General features: G+C 34.1%; 2 protein-coding genes across 2 annotated transcripts in view; both read left to right on the top strand.

The window, feature by feature from the left end:
* The window catches only part of Adss2 (adenylosuccinate synthase 2), an 832666-nt gene that overhangs the window by 659966 nt on the left and 150888 nt on the right, over nucleotides 1-21812 (top strand). The gene's annotated exons all lie outside the window — the stretch shown is intronic.
* Nucleotides 1-21812, top strand: part of Akt3 (AKT serine/threonine kinase 3) — a 203043-nt gene that overhangs the window by 118518 nt on the left and 62713 nt on the right. Inside the window, exons 4-6 of the mRNA XM_051147972.1 lie at nucleotides 4828-4972; nucleotides 10427-10558; nucleotides 20758-20823. Of these exons, the coding sequence (XP_051003929.1) occupies nucleotides 4828-4972; nucleotides 10427-10558; nucleotides 20758-20823 (343 nt within the window). The remainder of the gene's footprint in view (nucleotides 1-4827; nucleotides 4973-10426; nucleotides 10559-20757; nucleotides 20824-21812) is intronic.

Here is a 21812-nt window from a genome sequence, read left to right as displayed (position 1 = left end):
TTTTATGTGTGTGTGTTGCCTGCAGTATGTCCATATACCATGTTATGGAGACCTGAAGAATGTTTCATATCTCTTGGAACTGGAGTTCCAGGTAGAAGGTTGTGAGCTCCCCTGTGAGTGCTAGGAATCAAACCTGGGTCCTCTGGAAGAGCAGGCAGTGCTTGTACCCTCTGAGCCATCTCTGCAGCCCCTCCCCAGTTTTTAAAGCAAATGTATCAGTACTATAGTCTTTGTTTGCTTTTGTGATCTTTTTGCAGTAAGGATCCTATCTTGTTTATTAGTTTTTTTTTCCTTTAAAGTCTTCAGCACACAGTCCAAGATGTGATGAAAAAGTGTTTGCTAGATGACTAATGCATTGCTCCCCTGTCATTGTATTTCTTTGAAAACGTTATTATGAATGGATATTTAACATTTTTACTGAAGTTTGATTAATTTTGCCAGTTTTTCTCCTGAATCTGTGGATAAGCCAGATCTTTTAAATTTGGGTTTGTGGGGCTTAGACAACTTTATTGCTCTTCAGTCCAGGTTGGCCTGAAGCTTACTGTGTCACTCAGGTTGGCCTCACTTTATCAGTCCTTTTGCCTTAACTTCCTGAGACCTAAGGTAGATAACAGCTAAGTCAGATTTCAAGCCTCTGAAGTCCCTTGACATTTCTCAGGGTCTGTCTACTCATCTGAAGCATCACATTTTTCTTACATATAAGAGAATGGAAATTACCCTACTGCATTTGCCTTTGGAGTATGCTTTTCTACATCCGTGGAGCGGATCCTGTCTGGAGATCACATAGACTTCTCATCTAGTATGAGGGAGGTGTCTTAGAGGGAGTAGAAATTCCCTGTAATATTCTGGCCCCAGGTCTCATTTCCTTCTGTGTTACAAACTAGATGGATTCTTCTAGTGTGTGCTACATTTATTTCAATTGATAATATAAGATTGGGAAAGTTTTTTAAAGTGGAGAGTCTAATGCCTCAGATCTTACTGATTCATTCTTTTTTCACAATCATTAAATTATGCATATGTGGACGTGTGCACAAGTATGCTTGTGTGCTTAGCTGTGTGTGTGTGCGTGCACGCGCACTTTCATATTTTCTTTTGTCCTTAATAGTAATACTGATTTTAACTCAAAAAACTTTATTACTCTTTTAAGTTGAAGCAGCTTCCCATATTATTTTTTATTTTTCAATAAAAATGTTAGACATTTAGCTGCCTTTATGTTTTTAAAATTAAGTTTATGTAACTTAATAGTTGAAAACAAAATTATATATATTAGTGCATAGCACATAATATTTTAATAGATGTATAAATTATATGTAGCTCCTCAAACAGTTATTTAAGGTGATTCTTAGAAATGCATAGTACATTACCCTCTGTGGTCACCCAACTGTACACTAACACATCATATGTTTTTGCTCCTGTCCTACTGTACTGATATTCACCAATCAACTTTTTTCTATCCATCTCTCCTCTCTACAGTCTATGTTGCCTTTTGTCATCACTATCCTCTTCAGACTTAGATCAACACTTTTAGATTCCCCATACGCATGAGATAAAGTGGTCCTTTTTCTGCTTAGCTTTCTTAGCATAGTGATCTCTAATTCCATGTTGGCTAAGTGACAGGATTTTTTCTTTATTAAGAGTGAATATTCTACTGTGTGTAAATGTTATATTTTCTCTATTCATTCATCAGTTGATAGGTGGGGTTTCCCACCAGTAGACATGTATGAACAGTACTACAGTGAACATGGGCAAGAAGTTGCCTTTCTGAATGGCTGATTCTTTTGAGTAAATGTCCAGAAATGGCATGCATGGACCACAGGTTATTTTTAAATTTTTGAAAGATCTGCCATACTCTTTTTCACAACACCTGCCACTGGCAGCATCACTAATACCTCTCATTATCTGTTTTCTTTTTATAAATTTGTAGCAGTAAATGTTCAGAACAACAAGTTTTTATACCTGTGGGGCCCTTTTATGACTTTGGAGAAATGCCATTTAAGTCTTTTAGTTTTCAGTGGATTGCTTATTTTTTTTTGTTTGTTTTGGGCTATTGTATTATAATAGTTTCTTATCAAAATGTGGGAACCAACCCCTCATTTTGTGGGGGGAGGGTGTGTGGAAACACAGAGTTTCATATTGCCAGGGTGTAGTTCTAGCTAGGCTGGAACTGGCAGTGTAGATCACTCTAGCCTCAACCTTGGAGAATTACTTTTAAAAACCTTTTCTTACATATATATATATATATATATATATATATATATATATATAGATAGATAAAAGATTATTGCTAAGATACATGTAATAAAGATTTCATCTTTGTTTTCTTCTAGCTTTGTAACTTTAGGTCTTTACTTTATTTTGATGTACATATGTGTGGTTTAAAATAAATCACATTTCATTCTTTTTCATATTGATATTTCTTCGGCAGATAGTTCTAGAAGAAAGTCTTTTGGCTTTATGTAGTTGTGGCACCCTTGTTGAAGAGACTCTGTATGCATTTTTAAAAATTATTTGATCAATCTGTTTCTGTCATTCTGTGTCTTCACTCAGATTTCATATTGCTTCAGTTATTCTAACTTTAGAATGTGTGTGTTCTTTGAGCATTTTGTAAATGTATATGATATATTTTGATTATAACCATTCCACTCTTCCTTCCTCCAAATTACCCTGGATCACCCTCCACTCTGTACCCTTCCTGACTTCATGTTTTCTTCTTTTAAAAAATGGTAATTCATTGAATCCAATTAGTATTATCAAAATGTGCATGTCTAAAGATACAAAACCATAGGATCAAAAATTCAATAAATAGCAAGTGAGTAAAATACAAAGAAAATTTCTCGTCCAGTGTTCTTAAAAACCAAAGTGAATGAGAAGGAATGTTCTTCCTCAAAGGAGCAGTGAGTAGAGCAAAACTCATAACAATAGAAAAATTGATATAAGAAAACATACCAAATAAAATAATAATGGGGGGTTGTAATAGAATCATGCACTCAGAATGCTGAAATAAGTAAGTCCCACAAAACAAGCATATGTTTCAAAAATGAATGTCAAATGAAAATATCTTTAGTTAGAGGTATCATTGAGATGATTTAGTAGCTAAACTTAAAAAAAGGAACCATCAAATTTTAGGGTTATATTATTTATCAATTGGTAGCATGTGTGCAAATAAAATTTAATTGTAATTTCAACACTTTTTAACTAAACTTTTAATGTCTCTTTTTCTTTTTTAAAAGTTAATATTTTATTTTTAGATAATTGTTTAATTATATTTTTGAGAATTTCATCAGTGTATTTTAATCATATACACATTCCATTCATCCACAAAACTCCCAGATCTACTTTTTTTCTCCTCCATACCTATCTCTATTTTGTGCTCCCTTTCTTTCTTAAGAAGTTACTATATAGCAGTAAATGTCCTGGTCCTCTGACTCCTGTCCTTCCACCCCCTGAGCCTATGTATAGGGGTTGTATTGTAAATATATTAAATGGTCAGTTGTCAGAATTTTTACTAGCTGTAATTTTAATAGTCTCCACCTGCTGCAAATAGTTTCTTTGTTCAGGGAGAGGTTAGAGCTATACTTACCTGTGGTTTAAGGGGTAACTATTTAGAATGCAGTTAGAGGTTTTACTGGTTAAGGGATGTAGCTGTAGTTGATTCTCCTCAGGGCTTCATGAACTCACCAACCACAGGTAGTTAGTTGAGTTTACAATACCAGGCATGATTTTTCTCCTGTTGAATGAGCCTTATGACCAGTTGGATGTTTGTTAGTTATCCCTAGGGTATAAGGGCTACTATTTCACCTTTCATCATACATTGATGTTCTGGTCATTGTTGGGGTTTGTAGGCATTACAGCTAGGTAGGAGTATTGATTACTTTCTCTTTTGGCAGCTTGCTTAGCTCCTTCCAGATCTGTGATAACTAGTTATCGGGAACAGGGCTTTTATCAGGAACGAATCAGATTGTGATTGATTCCGCTGAATCCTATGTCTTAAGTGTGTAATATCTTCAATATGGTTTTACCTGACATTTCTGGAAGGGAACAAAGGGCCACAGCAATAGCCTATATTGTTTAGGCATCTCTTGTACTCCCATACTAATAACTCAAGAGGAGTTTTTCTGTGCCCGCACTTAAGGTTTTTGTTGATAGTCACCCCAAAGTAACTTCAACTAAATTGAGTGTGTGAGTGTGTGTGTGTATGTGTGTGTGTCTGTGTACAAACACATTATATGCAATATTAAGTGAACATAAAATAATTCCTGTATAAGTGCTACTCCTGACTTTAGGCTTTTAGAATTATCACCACCTAGGGGTGATGGTGGCAGAGCGGGTGGCTACACAGTAGGCTGTTTGCAGTCATCTTAAAATGTGTAAGGGTTCTTCTCGGGGGGTCTGCTCAAACTACTGCACCAGTCAAGGACAATAAATGCAGGAAGCATTGAACCCCTACTCAGATCTAGCCAATGGACCGGACATTCTCCACAGTGGGGCGGGGGGCTGACTCTGAAGTGAACTCTGGTGCCCCATATTTGATCACTTCCCCTTGGTGGGGAGGCCTGGTGGCACTCAGAGAAAGGATAAGCAGGCTACCAGGATGAGACTTGATAGGCTGTGAGCATATGGTGGTGGGGCGGGATGTCCTTTTCTGTCTCAGACCTAGGAGAGGGGAATAGGGTGAAAGAGGGAGGGAGAGGGAACGGGAAGATACAAGTGAAAGAATAACAATTGAGATGTAATCTGAACAAGTCAATTAAATTAAAAACAATCATGAAGGTTTAAGTAACTTACTTACTGTCTTCTGTTAATGGGAAGTTGAATTCACTTTTGTAGAGAAGAATGGACAGAAGCTATCCAGGCTGTAGCAGACCGACTGCAGAGGCAAGAAGAGGAGAGGATGAATTGTAGTCCAACTTCACAAATTGACAATATAGGAGAGGAAGAGATGGATGCCTCTACAACCCACCATAAAAGAAAGGTAGAAAATGATGGTGACTTATTCTCCTTTTAAATACAGATTTATTTGTCTAGAAAAATATGCTGAAAACTGCTTTTGAGAGTGATGTCAGCCTATATTCTTGTTGTATGTATAACTTTATAAACCTAAAGTTTCTTAAAACCAAATAGTTGACCAGCACTTCAGTACTGGATGTTTGTGGGACTTAGGAAGGAGTGGTGATTGATATACTTTATAGATGAAATTTTACCATGTTAGTAACAACATTTTACACATTTTAGAAACTTGGAAATCAAATGTTTTCCTTAAAGAGAAATAGCTCTGGGGTTTCTACCCTGTGCCTTCAGTCTCATGAAAGCTAATTGGAAAGTGAGCAGTCATGAAAAAAATACCTTTTCATTGAGCTCCTGAGTCAATGAAGAAAGAGAACACCACTTTTATTTCCTTGGTGCTCCAGATTAGTATATAGTTTAATAGGAATTATAAACAATATCTTTTATTACTATAAAAATTTTAAAACAACTTCTTTATGTACTAAATTGTATTTAAAACTACTCTAACTGATTGAGTATTTGAAAATCTCACTTACAGGGAAGAATGGGCAGAATTTATCCAAACTGTAATTCGATACTTATTGTTAATAGATTAAAATATCATTTACATATATTAAATATATGTTTTCTATCGGTAAATTATATTCAGGTGGAGGGGAAAAACAAATGCCCAAAGTATTATCAATTATTTTATTTGTCTAATTAATCAATTAATTTTGCAGTGCTGGGATTTTGAACTAAGGGGTACGCAAATGCTTAACTCCTCATTTGGTGTTAGTATAGTGATCAGAATGCCTGGGTTCAAATCCTTTCTCTTCCACATGCTATCTGTGAATTTAGTGAAATGATATAGTCACAACTTAGAGAATTAATCCACTATGGGAAGATTTTTTTCTTTAATTAAAATAACATTCTGTATTTGATACCTGTGAAAATTTTCTCTCTTTTTATTTTAAAATTTCCCAGATTTTATTTTATATGTAAAATATGGATATTTCATTTACAAGTATATCTGTATACCAAGTATTTTTTGTAAAGACTTTTGTTACAAATGATAATAATAGTCCCATTCTTTTTCCTTTTTATAATTCCTGAGTTGGATGTAATTCATCCTATCACCAACTGCCATTAGTAAGCACTTAGTTTGTGCTAATTTTTGCTGTAGGTTCTTAGCAATACTTTTGCATTTATCTTACCTATTTTAAAAGTCATCTGAGGTATGTACTGCTAATGTTGCATTTTATAGTTGAGTCATGTGATAAAGTTAAATATCTTACTCAAATATCTAAATCTTTTAATTATACATTATATATAACTTTCCTGTGTACACAGTGCAACATTTCCTTGGTTCATATATCCGTAGAAGGTTAATACGGTAAAATAGTGATAGAAAGTGAAGATCCCTATGTCCTAATACCTGGTAAAACTTAGCTTCTTCATCTACCAAAATGAGTATAATTATTGTATCTAAGTCTGAGTTGTGAGTCTTAAACGGAACAGATATTTTGTGTTTATGTATAGTAAAGATAAAATTAGTATTAATGATTATAGTTAGTTAGTATCCTACTTTGTCCCATAAATGTAATTAAGCATCTTTATGCAGATTATCTTAGAATTATTTACTGAAACTTGAGTCTACAAAAAAAAATCTTGATAGAATGAATTTTTTCAACATTGAGGATTGAACTTTGGACCTCATACAAATTACACAAATCCTCTACAGCTGAGTTATATTTCTGATTATTTTATTCTCTTTTACAATTTTAGATATGTTCTCACCAAGTTGTTTAGTGTGGCCTTGACCCATACTGTATCCCATACTGGCTTTCATTTAGACAGTTCCTGACTCAGCTTTACACGTAGTCCAGAGTACAAGTCTCCACTGCAGGCGTAGCTGGTAGGAAGTTTTCATGTGTTAGGTCTTAATCATATATTATTTCCATTTTATATATAATTTTAAATGTTAGTGGTGATTTAAAATAGTTTTTATTAACAGGAGTATATTAATGAAACGTTGGCACCACTAGCTGCTGTATAATAATTCCAATGATTTACTTTAAAGTGGCCCAATATTATAGTCAGTTACATATGACAGCTACATTTAGAACATTTTGGGCATATTAAATGTCCCTTTTTTTTTAGTGCTTTAAGATGAAAAATAAGGGTGGCACTAATTACATGCCATGCTGAACAATAAAGTCAGTTTATGGCCTGATTATGAGACTTTTTACCTATTTATTGTTATGGATGTACCAGAAGCCATAGTAGTCATCTGTTTCTTATGGTTTTGTTGCTAGTTGGGCCATTCTGCTGTTCTTGCATTGATCTTCAAATAAGTTATTTTCGGTACCCATGTGCTGGCCTTGAAAAATCCAAAGAGAACTTTCTGTTTTTTCTCAAGATTTGGTGTTAACTTTGACCTTCACTACCTACCTTCGTGGTTTTGCACAATTTCTCTCTACATGAGGTTTCTTGTTTTCCAGTTCTCAGTACATAGTCTTTCTTCCATCAAGGTAACATCAGCTTCTACATAGAAGGAAAACTGTCTCCTGAGAGTTTGTAAGAGAGAGAAAACAGTAGACGCCAGGCCTGAAGGCTGGCTCTAGAACTTCCCGAGATTATTTAATCAAAGACGATTAAAAAGTTGTGATTTTTGTCTGGGCGCAGTTGTGCATGCTTTTAATCCCAGCACTCGGGAGGCAGAAGCAGTTGGATTGCTGTGAGTTTGAGGCCAGCCTGGTTTACAAAGCGAGTCCAGGACAGCCAAGGCTACACAGAGAAACTGTGTCTCAAAAAACCAAAAAACCAAACCAAACCAAACAAAAGACCCCCCCCCCCAAAAAAAGTTGTGAATTTGAAAGAGAGCAGGAAGGTCGTAAGGAGGGGCTGGAAAGAAGAAAGGGAATGGGGAAATTATATACTTATAATATAAAAAAGAAAAACCAATTAGTAAAGCCAGCTAGATAGAGATCGAGAGTTAGGGGAGGGAGAATGGAGGAGGAAGGGGTAGAGGTGGGAAAGAGACAGCCATCTTTGGAGTCTGATAGTTTGGCCTTAACATCTAAGTTTTTTAAGGCTGTTAGCGAAATTAAGTAGGTCTAGCTATCTATCAGTTTTCTAAGTGACTATATTTGTAACTGTTTTCTACATATGGGCAGGTACATGCTTGATATTTGGTCAAATTAAGAAATATATGTTACTTCTTGCGCTCTTTTTTGACATTTACCTTTTCTGTTGAACTAAATATATTATGATGATATAATTTGACATTTGGATAAAACTACCACAGTTACTGGCAAAAGATATTAAAATTGAATGTTGGCATTCATTTATGAAATATTTAACATTTTGTAAATATGTACATAATGCAAAGTTATCTGTAGTTTTATTGTAGTATCTTTGTCCGGTTTTAATATCAGAGTGACTCTGGCCGCATAGAGTGAGTTGAAATTTATTTCTCCCAGTTCACAGTTCAAGATGAGTTTGTGTAGAATTGGCACATGTTTTTTGAAACGTTGTGGGATTTTTCTTATTGTGTAAAAAAACAAAAAAAAGAGATGCAGTATAAAGTCAGTTTTTGTGTAGGGCTGCTCGGCTGACTCATTACCTCCTCAGTGAGCCCTTGTATATTGAGATACAGGGAACTTGCTCATTTCATCTTAGTGTCAGGCTTACTGCGTGAAGCTGCATATTCTCTTCTGGTCCCTTTAGTGACTATAGTTTAGTATTGTCACTTCATGTTGATAGTTTTTATCTTTGTGTTTATCTTCCTTACCAATCTGACTGGAGGCTTATAGTTTTTGTTGCTCTTTTTCCCTATTTTTTAAAAAAATATTTCCTTAGTTATATTTAGAAGTGTGTGTGTGTGTGTGTGTGTGTGTGTGTGTGTGTGTGTGTGTGTGTCTGGGTCTGTGTGTGTGTTTTCTTGGGTATCATTTTTACTGAGGTAGCATTTACTTAATCCAAGAAAACCTGAGAACTTAAAAATACCTTTAAAAATAAAATTATTATTGTTATTATATTTCTTTTTAACATATACATTTATGTTATTACACATAAATAAAATTAACTATACACAGCAGGAAGAACTGCAAAAAATCAGGAATTATATAAATGTTACATTCATAGTGATTTGGCTATTTGTATTTGGAAAACTTGAAGTAAACATCTTTTCTATCTTGATGAGTCTCAAGTTCTGAATGAAAATCAGTATCTATCATAGCTTATCTTTATTAACTGAAAACATCTATGTATATCTAAAAACATCTTAACCCCTAACCAACTAAGCTTAGTTCTAAGACTAAACTATCTGGTCTTCAACCCCATCAGAGACTTCAGAAGGAATAAAACTTAATGACCTGAGTCAACCAGAAGTGCAGGTTAGCTGATTTCAAAATAAAAAAAATGATAGAGACAGTTTGCAGCCTGGGCAGTCACTCAAAACTCTCTATAACATTGGAGCATCATCTTCAGCCTTCTGGCCCAATATAATCAGACAGACATACTTGTGAGGCAGAAACTATTGAGGACTTGCTTACTCTGTCTTGGCAGAGTTTAGCCATTGACTCTGCCTGCATCCAAGCTTGGCCATTTTTAGACAGATTTCTGTCTGTGGCAGAAGAGAGGGCAGTGGCTAGTGTGCTGCATTTGAAGCCATCTCCATAAAGAGGCTCTTTGATGCTCATCGTCTTCTCTGAGGTAGGCTGGGTGTTGCCAGGAGTTAACCTGTCTCATTATCAGTGAATCTTTAAAATAATAAAAACATTTTAAAGTGCCATATTCTATAGGTCTCTGAGGCTTTTGAAGACCTTATCTAACTATTTTACCTTATATATCTATAGAATAATTAGTATAGAATTTTATGTATTGATGCAAAATAAGTTTAATTTTGATACGTTGTTATAGAATTTAAATTTAAGATTATTCTTCACTCATGTATATTTCTACTCTAATATGAGGTATTGTACCCATCCAACTCAATTATAATACAAGGTTTACTTCCAGTGCCTTGAAAGTGGCGCTGCGGGCTGTTTAGAATACTTAAGCAATACAAGCTAATTGTGAGTTGAGCAAGTCATGGTCATGTTGATTACTAGTCTTATTTTTATCACAAGAATATATATCCTAGATGATTAAAATACTTTTTAAGATCATATTTTACTTTTAAAAAATGACCTGTCACTTAGCCAATAATTTGACTAATGGAGAAATTCTAGGTTCAAAATAATTTCTACAAACTCTGAAAACTACATAATTTATTTTCAGTATCCCAGATTGCTGAAGAGACAGTGAACGGTACTACTTGTTTTCTCATTTGAAATTGGTAGAATAGTGCCCAGTTTACAGTGAATTACATACAAGCAGACTTAGCAATAAATAATGTCCACTATTGCATCACGGTTTTCTAATTTATGTTTTTCAGACAATGAATGATTTTGACTATTTGAAACTACTAGGTAAAGGCACTTTTGGGAAGGTTATTTTGGTTCGAGAGAAGGCAAGTGGAAAATACTATGCTATGAAGATTCTGAAGAAAGAAGTCATTATTGCAAAGGTAATTAAGTATAAGTGCCAGTCACTAAGTTTTCTCTAGTATGAGTGTGTACCTGTGTTCTTGTAAATGATGGTATAGGAATTCCATGAAGCAATCAAAGTATTGATTATAAACCATTACTTGCAATAATACCTACTAGTAGACAATAGTGTTAATGTTAAGGCTATTAGTAGTGTATAGTATTATGTAAATTATGGTGAAGCAATGTTACTCCCTTGAGGAAATATGTTTATTTATAAATTTAGAGGAACTTTTAAACTATATATTTGTAATCCACATCACTAATTATATTAGTGTTGGTGTTCACTATTTTTACATTGTGTATATATGCCACCTTTTCCTTCTTTATTCATCAGTTGAAGGATATTAGACTGTTTCTATTTCCTAGCTGTATTCATAGAGCAGAAATGAACATGGTTGAGCAATATCTGTGGAGTGGACTGTTGAGTCCTTTGCACATATGCCAAGAAATGGTATGTATGAATCATATGGTAGGTTAATTTTTAACTTCTTGAGGACTCTCCCATAATGATTCCCAGAGTGGCTGTATCAGTGTTCAGTCCATCAACAGTGAATGGGATTCCCTTTCCTCACATTCCTTCCAGCTTTTGTTGTCTATTGGTTTTTTGATCTTTGCCATTTTGATTGCGATAACATGAAATCTCAAGGTCATTTTGATTTGAATTTCCCCAATTGCTAGGTACTAAAAACATTTTTGAACTATGTTTTAGCCACCTACCTACCTATCTACCCTTCTCTCGCTCTTTCTTGCTCTTGTTCTCTCTCTCTCGTTCTCTCACTCTTTCTTTCTTTCTTTCTTTCTTGAACTCTTTGAACTAAGGCCCATTTTTGTAATAAGTCATTTGTTTTGGGGTGCCTTGTTATTTATTTCTTTATATATTCTAGATATTAATCCTCTTGTCAGATGTATAGCTAGCAAAGACTGTGGACCATTGTGTAGAAGCTTTTTAGTTTTGTGAACTCTGAATTACCAATTGGTGGCCTTAATTCTTGGGCAAAAGGACTCCTATTCAGGAAGTTCTTTCTTATATCTATATCCTGTAGTGCCTGTGTTTTCTTCTAGAAGTTTCATTGTTTCTGTTTCACATTTAAGTCTTTGAACCACTTGGAGATAGTTTTTGTACACAGTGATAGATGCAATTATAATTGCATTCTTCTGAATGTAGATATCCAATTTCCCCAGCATCACTTGATGAAGATGTGATGTTTTTGTCATCCTTGACAAATATTATATGCCTGAAATTACATGTATTCATGTATTTGTGTTTTCAATCTTGTTTCAATCATCTATATGTTTGTTTCTCTGCCAGTAGCATATTGCTTTTATTACTATAGCTCTGTAATATATCTTGATATCTGAAATGTTAATCTCTTCAGCATTGTTCTTTTTTGTTCAGTATTGTTTTGGCTGTACAGGAGTTTCTGTAGTTCTATATGAATTTAAGAATTTTTTTCTTTTTATATTATTTTATTTCTGCAAAGAAGGATTTTAATAGAGATTAGGATAGACATTTTGATTTGGATTGCACTGAATCTATAAATACTTTATCGTCTGGTGGTCATTTTCACACAATTTTACCAGTTCATGAGTATGGGATGAGGTGTCTATTTTCTATATTTTCCTCTCTTTCTTTAAAGGTTTAAAGTACTCGTTGTAAAGGTCCTTGTAAACCTCCTGGGTTAGGTTTATTCCTAGCTATTTTATTTTCTTTGAGGCTGTTGTGAATGGAATCTTTTTCTCTGTATATTTGTTGGTGGTTTACAGAAAAGTTATTGTGCAAATTGATTCTTTATCCTTCCACCATTTCTGAATTTGTTTATTATTTCTTGAATGTTCTTAGTAGAGCTTTTGAACTCTCTTATATACTCTCTGCCATGTGTAAATAAGGATGAATGATTTTACTCCTATTTTGGATCTTTAATTTATACTCTTGCCATCTCAGTGTCATTCCTGTCTGCAGTGGAGTTGCTTTAAGTTCTTCTCCATTTAGGATAATGTTGTGTCTTATTTATAATTAATTCTCTTAGTTAGGGTTACTATTGCTATTATGAAATACCATGACCAAAAATCAGATTGGGGAGGAAAGGTTTTGGACTGTCATGGATAGTCTGTCCAGGATGGAAGACAGGACAGGAACGCAAGCAGGGCTGGAACCTGGAGGCAAGAGCTGATGCAGGGTACAGAATGTTGCTGCTTACTGCTCCACATGTCTTGCTCAATCTACTTTCTTATAAACCCCAGTACCACAGCACAGGGATGGTCACACCCACAATGGGCTGAGCTCTCCCACTTCAGTCACTAGTAAAGGTAGTGCTTCACAGGCTTGCCTACTGCTTGATCTTACGGAGGCATTTTCTCAATTCAGGCTCCCTCCTCTCCAATAAATAACATGTGTCAAAGTGACATAAAGCTAAGCCAGGGCAGTAGCTTTTATTTTATGTTGAAGTATGTTGCTTTTTCTAGGCCTTTTATTATGAAAGCACGTTGGCCTCCCTTTTCTTCATCTTTTCAGATAATCTATGTGGTGTCTTTTGTTTTTTTTTGTTGTTGTTGTTGTTTTTTTTTTTTTTTTTTGTCTTTAGAGTCCATTTCTTTTCTTTTATGATTTTTTTTTTTTTGGGAGATAAGGTTTCTCTGTCTTAGCCTTGGGTATCATGGAACTCACTTTGTAGACATTAAACTCAGAGATGTGCCTACCTCTACCTCCTGAGTCTTGGGATTACAGAAGTGTTCAACACACCTGGCTACATTACTGACTTGTGTGTAAAGCATCGCTGCATCTCAAAGTCAACTTGGCAATAGGTGATAAGCTTTTTGATGTTTAGTTCTGTATTTGATGTGTAGCTATTTTATTGAGTTTATTTTTTTTTAATCTGTGATCATTAGGGATGTTGGTTTCCAGTTTTCTGTTTTTATTTTAATTGTGTCTTTGCCTGATTTTGTTATTAGAGTGATACTGGTCATACAGAAGAAGTTTGGAGTGTTCCTTCTGCTTGTACTTGCTTTAATATTTGAAGACGGATTGGCTGTTAAACTTTGAAAGTCTGCTAGAATTCTACTGTAATTATACTTGGGGCTGGACATTTTTAGTTGGGAGCCTTTTTATTAATGTTTTAATCTCACTTGCTATGGGTCAGTTTGGGTTATTTACTTCTTGTTTTAATTTGGTGGTTTGACAGAATATAGACAGTCATCAGTTTCATTTAAGTTTTTCAACTTACTGAAGTGGAGTTGTTTGTTTGTTTGTTTTTAAGTATTTTCTTATCTTATTCTTAAATTCTTTGGTATCACTTGTAATGTTTTCTGTTTATTTCTGATTCTGTTAATTTGGATCTTCACTTTTTTTCTTTATTTTAGTTAGTTGGACCAGAAGTCTGTTCATTTTTGTTTCTGTCTTCTCAAAGAACCAGGCCTTAATTTCATTGATTCTTTGTATCATTTTGTTTCTATTTCCTAACTTCTTTTTTGATTTTTAAAAATTTCTTGTTGTCTACTGTATTTTATTTCTGTTTAGTTTTGTTTTTCCAATTTCTTGAGTTGCATCATTAACTTTTTTTGTGCTCTTTTTTTAAAATGCAGATCCTTAGAACTATACATTTCTCTAATAGGATTACTTCCAATAAGTCCTAGAAGTTTTGTATTGTATTTTCATTTCATTTAGTTCCAAGAAATTCTTTTTCTTCCATGATTATTATTTTTTTTTTTGCTTGATCCTTTCATTATTAAGTAATGGGTTGTTCTGTTGAGATTGTTTGCTGTCAATTTTAATATTTGTAATGTTTTTATTAAGCGTTTTTACATATACATTTATATTATTACATATATATACAATAAACTACCTATATCAAGAAGAACCATGACACAATCAGGAATTATATAAATGTTACGTTCATAGTGTTTTGGCTATTTTTATTTGGCAGCCTTGAAGAAAACTTCTTTCCTATCTTAGTGCATCTAAAATTCTGAATGTAAATCAGTATCTATCCTAGCTCATCATTACCAACTTAAATCATCTCTCTAGACCTAAAAACATCTTAACCCCTAAACAACTAAGTTTCATTGTAAAACTAAACTATCTGGTCTTCAACCCCATCAGTGACTTGAGAAGGAATAAACTTGATTACCTGAGTATGCCAGGAGTGCAGGTTAGTAGCTTTCCAAATGAGAAGATGACTGAGACAGTTTCCTACCTGAATAGTCACCCAAAACTCTCTATAATGTTGGAGCATCTTCTTCAGCCTTCTAGCCCAGACATATTTGTGAGACAGGAACTATTGAGGACTTGCTTACCCTGTCTTGGCAGAGTTTGGCTGTCGACTCTGCCTGCATCCAAGCTTGCCCTCTTTTTAGGCAGAATTCTGTCTGTGGTAGAAATGAGGATATTTTGCCCAGTGGCTTGTTTGCCACATTTGAAGCTGTCTCCATAAGGAGGTTCTTTGATGCTCATCATCTTCTTTGAGGTAGGCAGGGTGTTGCCAGGAGTTAACCTGTCTCATTGTCAGTGAATCTTTAAAATAATAAAAACATTTTAAAAGGCCATGTATGCCTTTGAGGTTTTTGAAGACCTTGTCTACCTATTTTACTGTATTTTTCTATAGAATCATACATATCTGTTGCACCTAAGATGTATATTCTTGTGATAAAAATATACTAGCAATTGATATGACCATGATTTGATCAACTAACAATTAACTTATTTATCTTATTCATCCTAAACAGCCTGAAATAGCACTTTCAAAGTATTGGAAGTAAATCTTATATTATAATTGAATTATATGGGTATAATACCTCATATTAGAGTAGAAATATATAATGTGTATGAAGAATAATCTTACATTTGAATTCTATACCACTGTATCTAAAATTAAACTTACTTTGCGTCTATCTACAAAATTCTATACCAGTGAATTAAAAATAACCTTGTGAGTTGACAATTGAGGCATTAAGTTGAGGAGTATATACTTTTTCTATCTTATATATATATTTCTATATTCCCCTTTTTTTCCTTTTCAACCTCTATCTCCAACCCTAAGAATGTAAGATAAAGGAAAAGAGAGACATCACTGAGTCTAACCTTGTCTTCTCTCTAAATAAGACCAATAATAACTTGTAACCAACTCCCATTGATATCAACCCTCTATACCCCAAGAAAGCAACCAAAAACCTACCTGACTCCCTTAAAGGAGATGAGACCTCGGTCTCTTAAGGTTTCTTCCTGTTGATTTGCGATGAGCAATACCTTTGTAGGGGCCCAAATAAAATTGGGGAAATAGTTAAACAATCTACGAATAGCATTTGTGGTCCACTTTCTAAATGTTGAGACATTTCAGGCTGAATTAGGGTCCTAATGTTCACATAGGAAGCATTGAATTGCTTCCGTTTTTCTAAATTTGTAAATATTTGTTCTGTGTATCAGTATGTGGTCTGTTTTAGAGCGGATTCTGTGTGCTGCTGAGTAGAATGCATCTTCTATGGTGTTTGTGTAAGATACTGTGTAGATACCTGTTAAACCCATTTGACGTATAACGTGATTTAATTCCGATTTTTTTCACCTTATTTTTTTGTCTAGATGACCTGACTATTGCAGAAAATGGGGTATTAAAATCACCAGCTATTAATGGGGTGGTGTTAATCTGTGTCTTTCAATCCATTTAATACATTTTTAAAAATGGGTGAACTGGAGTTTGATGCATAATGTTTAGTATAGTAATGGCTTTTGGTTAACTGTTCCTTTCCTTACAATCAAGCATCCTTCTCTATCTTCTGATTAATTTTAGTTTGAAGTCGGTTTTGTCACCTGTTGGTATAGTGGTGTGCCTACTTAACTTCCTGGTCCTGTTCAGTTGCAGTTCTTTGGTCTGTCCTTTTACTCTAAGACAGTGTCTATCTTTAAAACTGAGATGTGTTTCTTGTAGACAGTAGATTGATGGATATTCTTTCTTGATTTGGTTAGCCAGTCTGTGTCATTAATTGGAGAACTGAGGCCATAGATTTTTTTTTAAGATACTGAAATATGTGTGTTGATTGTAGTCATTATGTTGTTAAATTCGGGTGTTTTTATTTGTATTCTCAGTGGCACTTTGTTTAGTAATTAATTATGGTGTTGTATTTCTTCAGTCTTGTGGCTTTGTTCATTTCTCACTTAAGTACTAGAGTTTTCTTCCTGTAGTTTCTTTAGACTTTGTTTTTTGGATTTTTTTTTTTTTTTAGGCCATTTATATTATGGAAAGTTTTTGGTTCCTTTTCAATCATGGCAGATAGTTTTGCTGGGTATATTAATTTTAGGTTTGCTGTGAAATAGAAATGACTATTATTATTGGTACTAAATATGGGCTAATACTCTGTTTCATTTGTAGTTGAGAAGTTATGTTCTGTGAACTTTAATTTACTGATATAACAATCAGAAACCCAAGTTTTACCTTTAGATCTTTGTTAATGGTGCAAGCATGCTTTTCTGTTTTGTTTTTTATTAATACGTTCTGTTCTTTGATTCTACTTTTCTCTTACTCAAATAAACACAATTGTCTTAAAAACAGTGTGTGAGCAAATGAACGTGCCTCATGCTCTCAGGAAACAGTCTCCCTCTAAACTTCTTTCTCTGAAAGAAATTAGATTTGACGACTAATATTTCAGGATGGTTGAATATATGGAAATCTGTATTTCAAAGGCAATTTTATAAGAACATAATTCTAAATAAATTTGAAACTCTTCATTTGTAATTATCATCAACAAATGCATTTAAAATAAGCATTGCATTGTTCTTAGCCACTAAATTTTGTCACTGTTACTTTTACCTTCTTGTTTTGACATGTTGCTTTGAACTGTAATTAAAAATTATTGGCATCTGTGTTAATTTCTTAGTTTGTATGTACCATATCTTCATAGAAAAACCAATTAGTATGTGAAGTACAGTACCATTACATTTTCATTAATAGGAAATTTCTGACCTTTGATATAAATTTGATAGAAAGTACATTTTAATGTATTAAAGGTTGATTTATCTTATTACCTCTTGTGTGTTTATAAAAAAGAATTTTCTTACCTTTTTTCTCTGTATATCTTCACTTGGCTATGTACATGTGGTAGACGAAAGAATTTATAAAAGGAAAAAAAATCTTCTCTCCCCAAATTTACTAATTTCTGTAGGAATTTATTGTATATAATATGTTTTTTTTTTTTTTTAACCAAAATGGAATGAAATGTGCCCCCGATATTTTCTAAAGCAGCAGATTATCCTTTCTGTTACTAAGCTGGTTTGCGAGTCACTGTTCTTAGTCTTTGTCTACTTCATTCTCTCAGATAACTCAGAACACTAGCATTCAGGAGGTAAATCTCTTCTGCCATCTTTTCTGAATAGATCGCTTCACTGCATATCTTTTGACTTGCCTTTTTGGTGGAGGCATGTGACTTTTAGAATATTTCTGTCCATTTTAAATCTAAAAATATCTCAAACCACCCCATTAGTCGAACTCTTCTTATTTCTCTCCTGGAGGACTTTAATATCTTGTACTTGACCCTTTCTACTCTGCTGTACGCACTGACGTAGCATTAATAATCTGCAAAGGTGTAAATCGTGTTGGTGTAGCCACGTTCCTTCTGTTTGCGTTAGATCACATTACAGAGCTTACATTTTCCGGTAACATTGGTTTTTCTTTCTCTGTCTGATTTATAATACAAACCCAATGCTTTCCAGAGAGTGTATTATTTATTAATTTTGTTATTTATCTTCACTGGCCTGTGAAAGTTGTGAACAAGAAATCTTGACTTTTGTTACAATACAGCTTTTTGTCTATATTGCCATTAGCATTTTATAAATGCCCTACAAGAAAATATTAAAATAAATTGGTTAGTGCTATGTATCACTTGCTTAATTATGTATCATGTAATTCATATTTTTATATGATGCTCACTATCCAATACTCACTTGGCTTTATCCATTAATACTCATCACTGTTTGACTTATTAAAATGGAAGTTCAATGAAATCAGGGACTTCCTCTGTTTCGGCCCTGTCTCTATTGTGTAAATTATACCTAGATAATTCTTCATAGTTGTTGAAGTAATGGTTGAATTTATGACATTCAGTACAAAGATTATGTACTGGATATATGGTAACCATTATGCTAGGTACTAATGGGTATAAAACTCTATAAATTCTTGTGTCATTTCTGTTTTTGATTTATTTTCTCTTAAAAGTTATTGTGGTTGATTTAGGCATAATTTACTATGGCAATGACGTTCAAATTTTTTCAGCAATTAAGCTTAGTTCCTCTAAAGTAAATAAGACTGAAGTGATTTGTTTATACTTGGCATAACTTGCTTTATTTTTTTTTAATTTTTTTTATTAATTTATTCTTGTTACATCTCAACGGTTATCCCATCCTTTGTATTCTCCCATTCTTCCCTCCCTCCCATTTTCCCCTTATTCCCCTCCCCTATGACTGTTCCTCAGGGGGATTACCTCCCCCTGTATATGCTCATAGGGTATCAATTCTCTTCTTGGTAACCTGCTGTCCTTCCTCTGAGTGCCACCAGATCTCCCCCTCCAGGGGACGTGGTCAAATGTGAGGCACCAGAGTACGTGAGAAAGTCATATCCCACTCTCCACTCAACTGTGGAGACTGTTCTGACCATTGGCTAGATCTGGGTAGGGGTTTAAAGTTTACCGCCTGTATTGTCCTTGGCTGGTGCCTTAGTTTGAGCGGGACCCCTGGACCCAAATCTGCCTATCATAATGTTCTACTTGTAGGTTTCTAGGACCCTCTGGATCCTTCTACTTTGCTATTCTCCCATGCTTCTCTCATTTAGAGTCCCAATAGGATGTCCTCCCCTCTGTCCCAGTTTCCTGGTAAGTGAAGGCTTTCGTGGGACGTGCCCCTTGGGCTAGTATGCAGATATAAGTGAGTATATACCATTTGAGTCTTTCTCCTTCTGGGTTAACTCATTATGATCATTTCTAGCTCAATCCGTTTATCCACAAATTTCGGGAATTCCTTGTTTTTAATAGCTGAGTAGTATTCCATAGTGTATATGTACCACAGTTTCTTTATCCACTCTTCTACTGATGGACACTTAGGCTGTTTCCATGTTCTGGCTATTATGAATAAGGCTGCTATGAACATGGTTGAGTGTAACTTGCTTTAAATACTATGTTGTTACTTTACTTTTCCTTCATACACAGTTGATATTCCCTAGCCAAGAAGGCCTTAGAATATTTAGAATATTAGCTTCTTTGATAAATCTGTTCCTGATTTTTCTTCTAGGTATAAACTAAGGTCAGATACTTTTGTAAGATAATAAATATAATCCACTGTCCTGATGTTCTAATCTCTATTTCTTTATGATCTGATTTTTATTTGCCGAAAGTGTTGTTGATCCAGAAAGGGGTTTAAGAATTTTCTAGAAGAAAAATGTAGAGATGCCAGTTATCTTTCTTCTTTCATCTTTAAGATGATAGACCTTTGAAATGTAAAACCTATTCCCAGATTTCTATATGTTAAAAGAAAATCCCTTCTAGCTCATTCTTTTTACAAATCAGGATACTTATGAAAAAAATTAGGATATTTTTGGAAAAAAATATATTCTTTTTATGAAATGTACTTGCATTTCAAAACTCACTTGAGGTAGGAAATAAAGTAAGCATATTAAAAAGTAACAAGCAAAAAATGTGCTTTTGTACACTCTGCATTTTAGTTTAAAATGTTTAATTTAGAATTAAAATGTGCACTTGATGGCTCTTTACATAGGAAAGTTTATTTCATGATCTTTAATAAATTGTATCTTTTCATCTCCCCATATAGAATGTATTATGGCTGCAAAAATACTAACTAAATTGTGTTATAGTATTAGATATTAAGTCATTTGTTTTAAGGAAAAAAACCTAACATTTAATTATTACCTTGAGTAAATTTTGTTAATTTTATGCCGCTATTGGTGTGCTTTGATCTAACATGAGTGAGTATATATGAGTTTATATGTTTTATATTTCGGAATTAAGCTTTTAATTTGATTTTTTGGTGTAGTGGTAGAGGAGAAGGTAAGCAATAGAGGAAACATACCACTCTGTCTTAATACCCTTTGTACATCTCGGAGCAGTGTCTTCTAGTTTCTGAAAAATGGTGAAATTTTTCTGTTATTAGTGCATATGACATGTAGTGAACCTTGTCTCGTCTTTTTAGGATGAAGTGGCACACACTCTTACTGAAAGCAGAGTTCTAAAGAACACCAGACACCCTTTTTTAACAGTGAGTGCTTTAGAGGACTGCTCTTCATGACATTTTAAATTTACTGGGGTTTTATTGTATAATGAAACTATGATAATGTTTTAAGTAGCGTTTATTATTGTGTACCACATTCTTTTTGACAGACTGTAAGTTAAATTAATTTGAAACTGTTGAGAAATATAAATTAAGTGCATGGTCTGTATGACAGGTAGTTATAAACCCCCGTTGTCTACGCACAGGTTTTTAAAAACCTCTTTTTCCCACCTGTTGAATCTCCCTGACTTTAAAAGATGTCCACAGAGGAAGATTACCTCTCCCATTTTAAGGAGTTCATTGAGAAAATGACAGAAATTTAAAAGTTTATTTTTATCTTACTGTTTAAATAGTAATGCAGTTCCGGTATGAAGGCCCATGCCTGTAATTCCAACATTGAGAAGGCCGTGACAGGAGGCTCTCCCCATGTTTGAGGCTGACCTAGACTGTCTAGTGAGTCCTAGGGACACTTTGGTTACAGTGTCCAAACTATCTCAAAAGAAAAAAAAAAGTCAAGATTTTACATTTCTTTTGTTTGCTGGCTTCAGATAAGTATGGAAATGGCCACACAACATTGTCTTCAGATTTCAAAGGGAAAAAATTTAAATGAACAGATTTCATAGAAATAAGATATATTTTGTGGTGGAAATGTAGGAATGTAGAATGTGTTAAATGCAGAATGAGTCCTTCTGTGTTGTCTTCATTAGAGAAAGTATAAACCATGACTTAATGCTTGCAGCATGTTTTCAAACAGGCTATTTTAATCCAGTCTGGGTATCTATGTAATAGATGATAATTATAAAGTTTATCTATGTTCCTTACTGTTGCAAGCACGTTAAGATTAAAAAACAACTTAAAATTTAAAATTGGAATCCTTATTAACATTTTAAGACTATCTAAAGTAAACATTTTCAGAGTTATCAGTAGATACCTGGTCTTCATTAAAGTGTTTCATGTCTATTTTCCAGATACATTTT

This window comes from Acomys russatus, chromosome 6, assembly GCF_903995435.1.
Source record: "Acomys russatus chromosome 6, mAcoRus1.1, whole genome shotgun sequence".
Taxonomy (NCBI): domain Eukaryota; kingdom Metazoa; phylum Chordata; class Mammalia; order Rodentia; family Muridae; genus Acomys; species Acomys russatus.
This window is presented reverse-complemented; position numbering and strand designations above follow the sequence as displayed.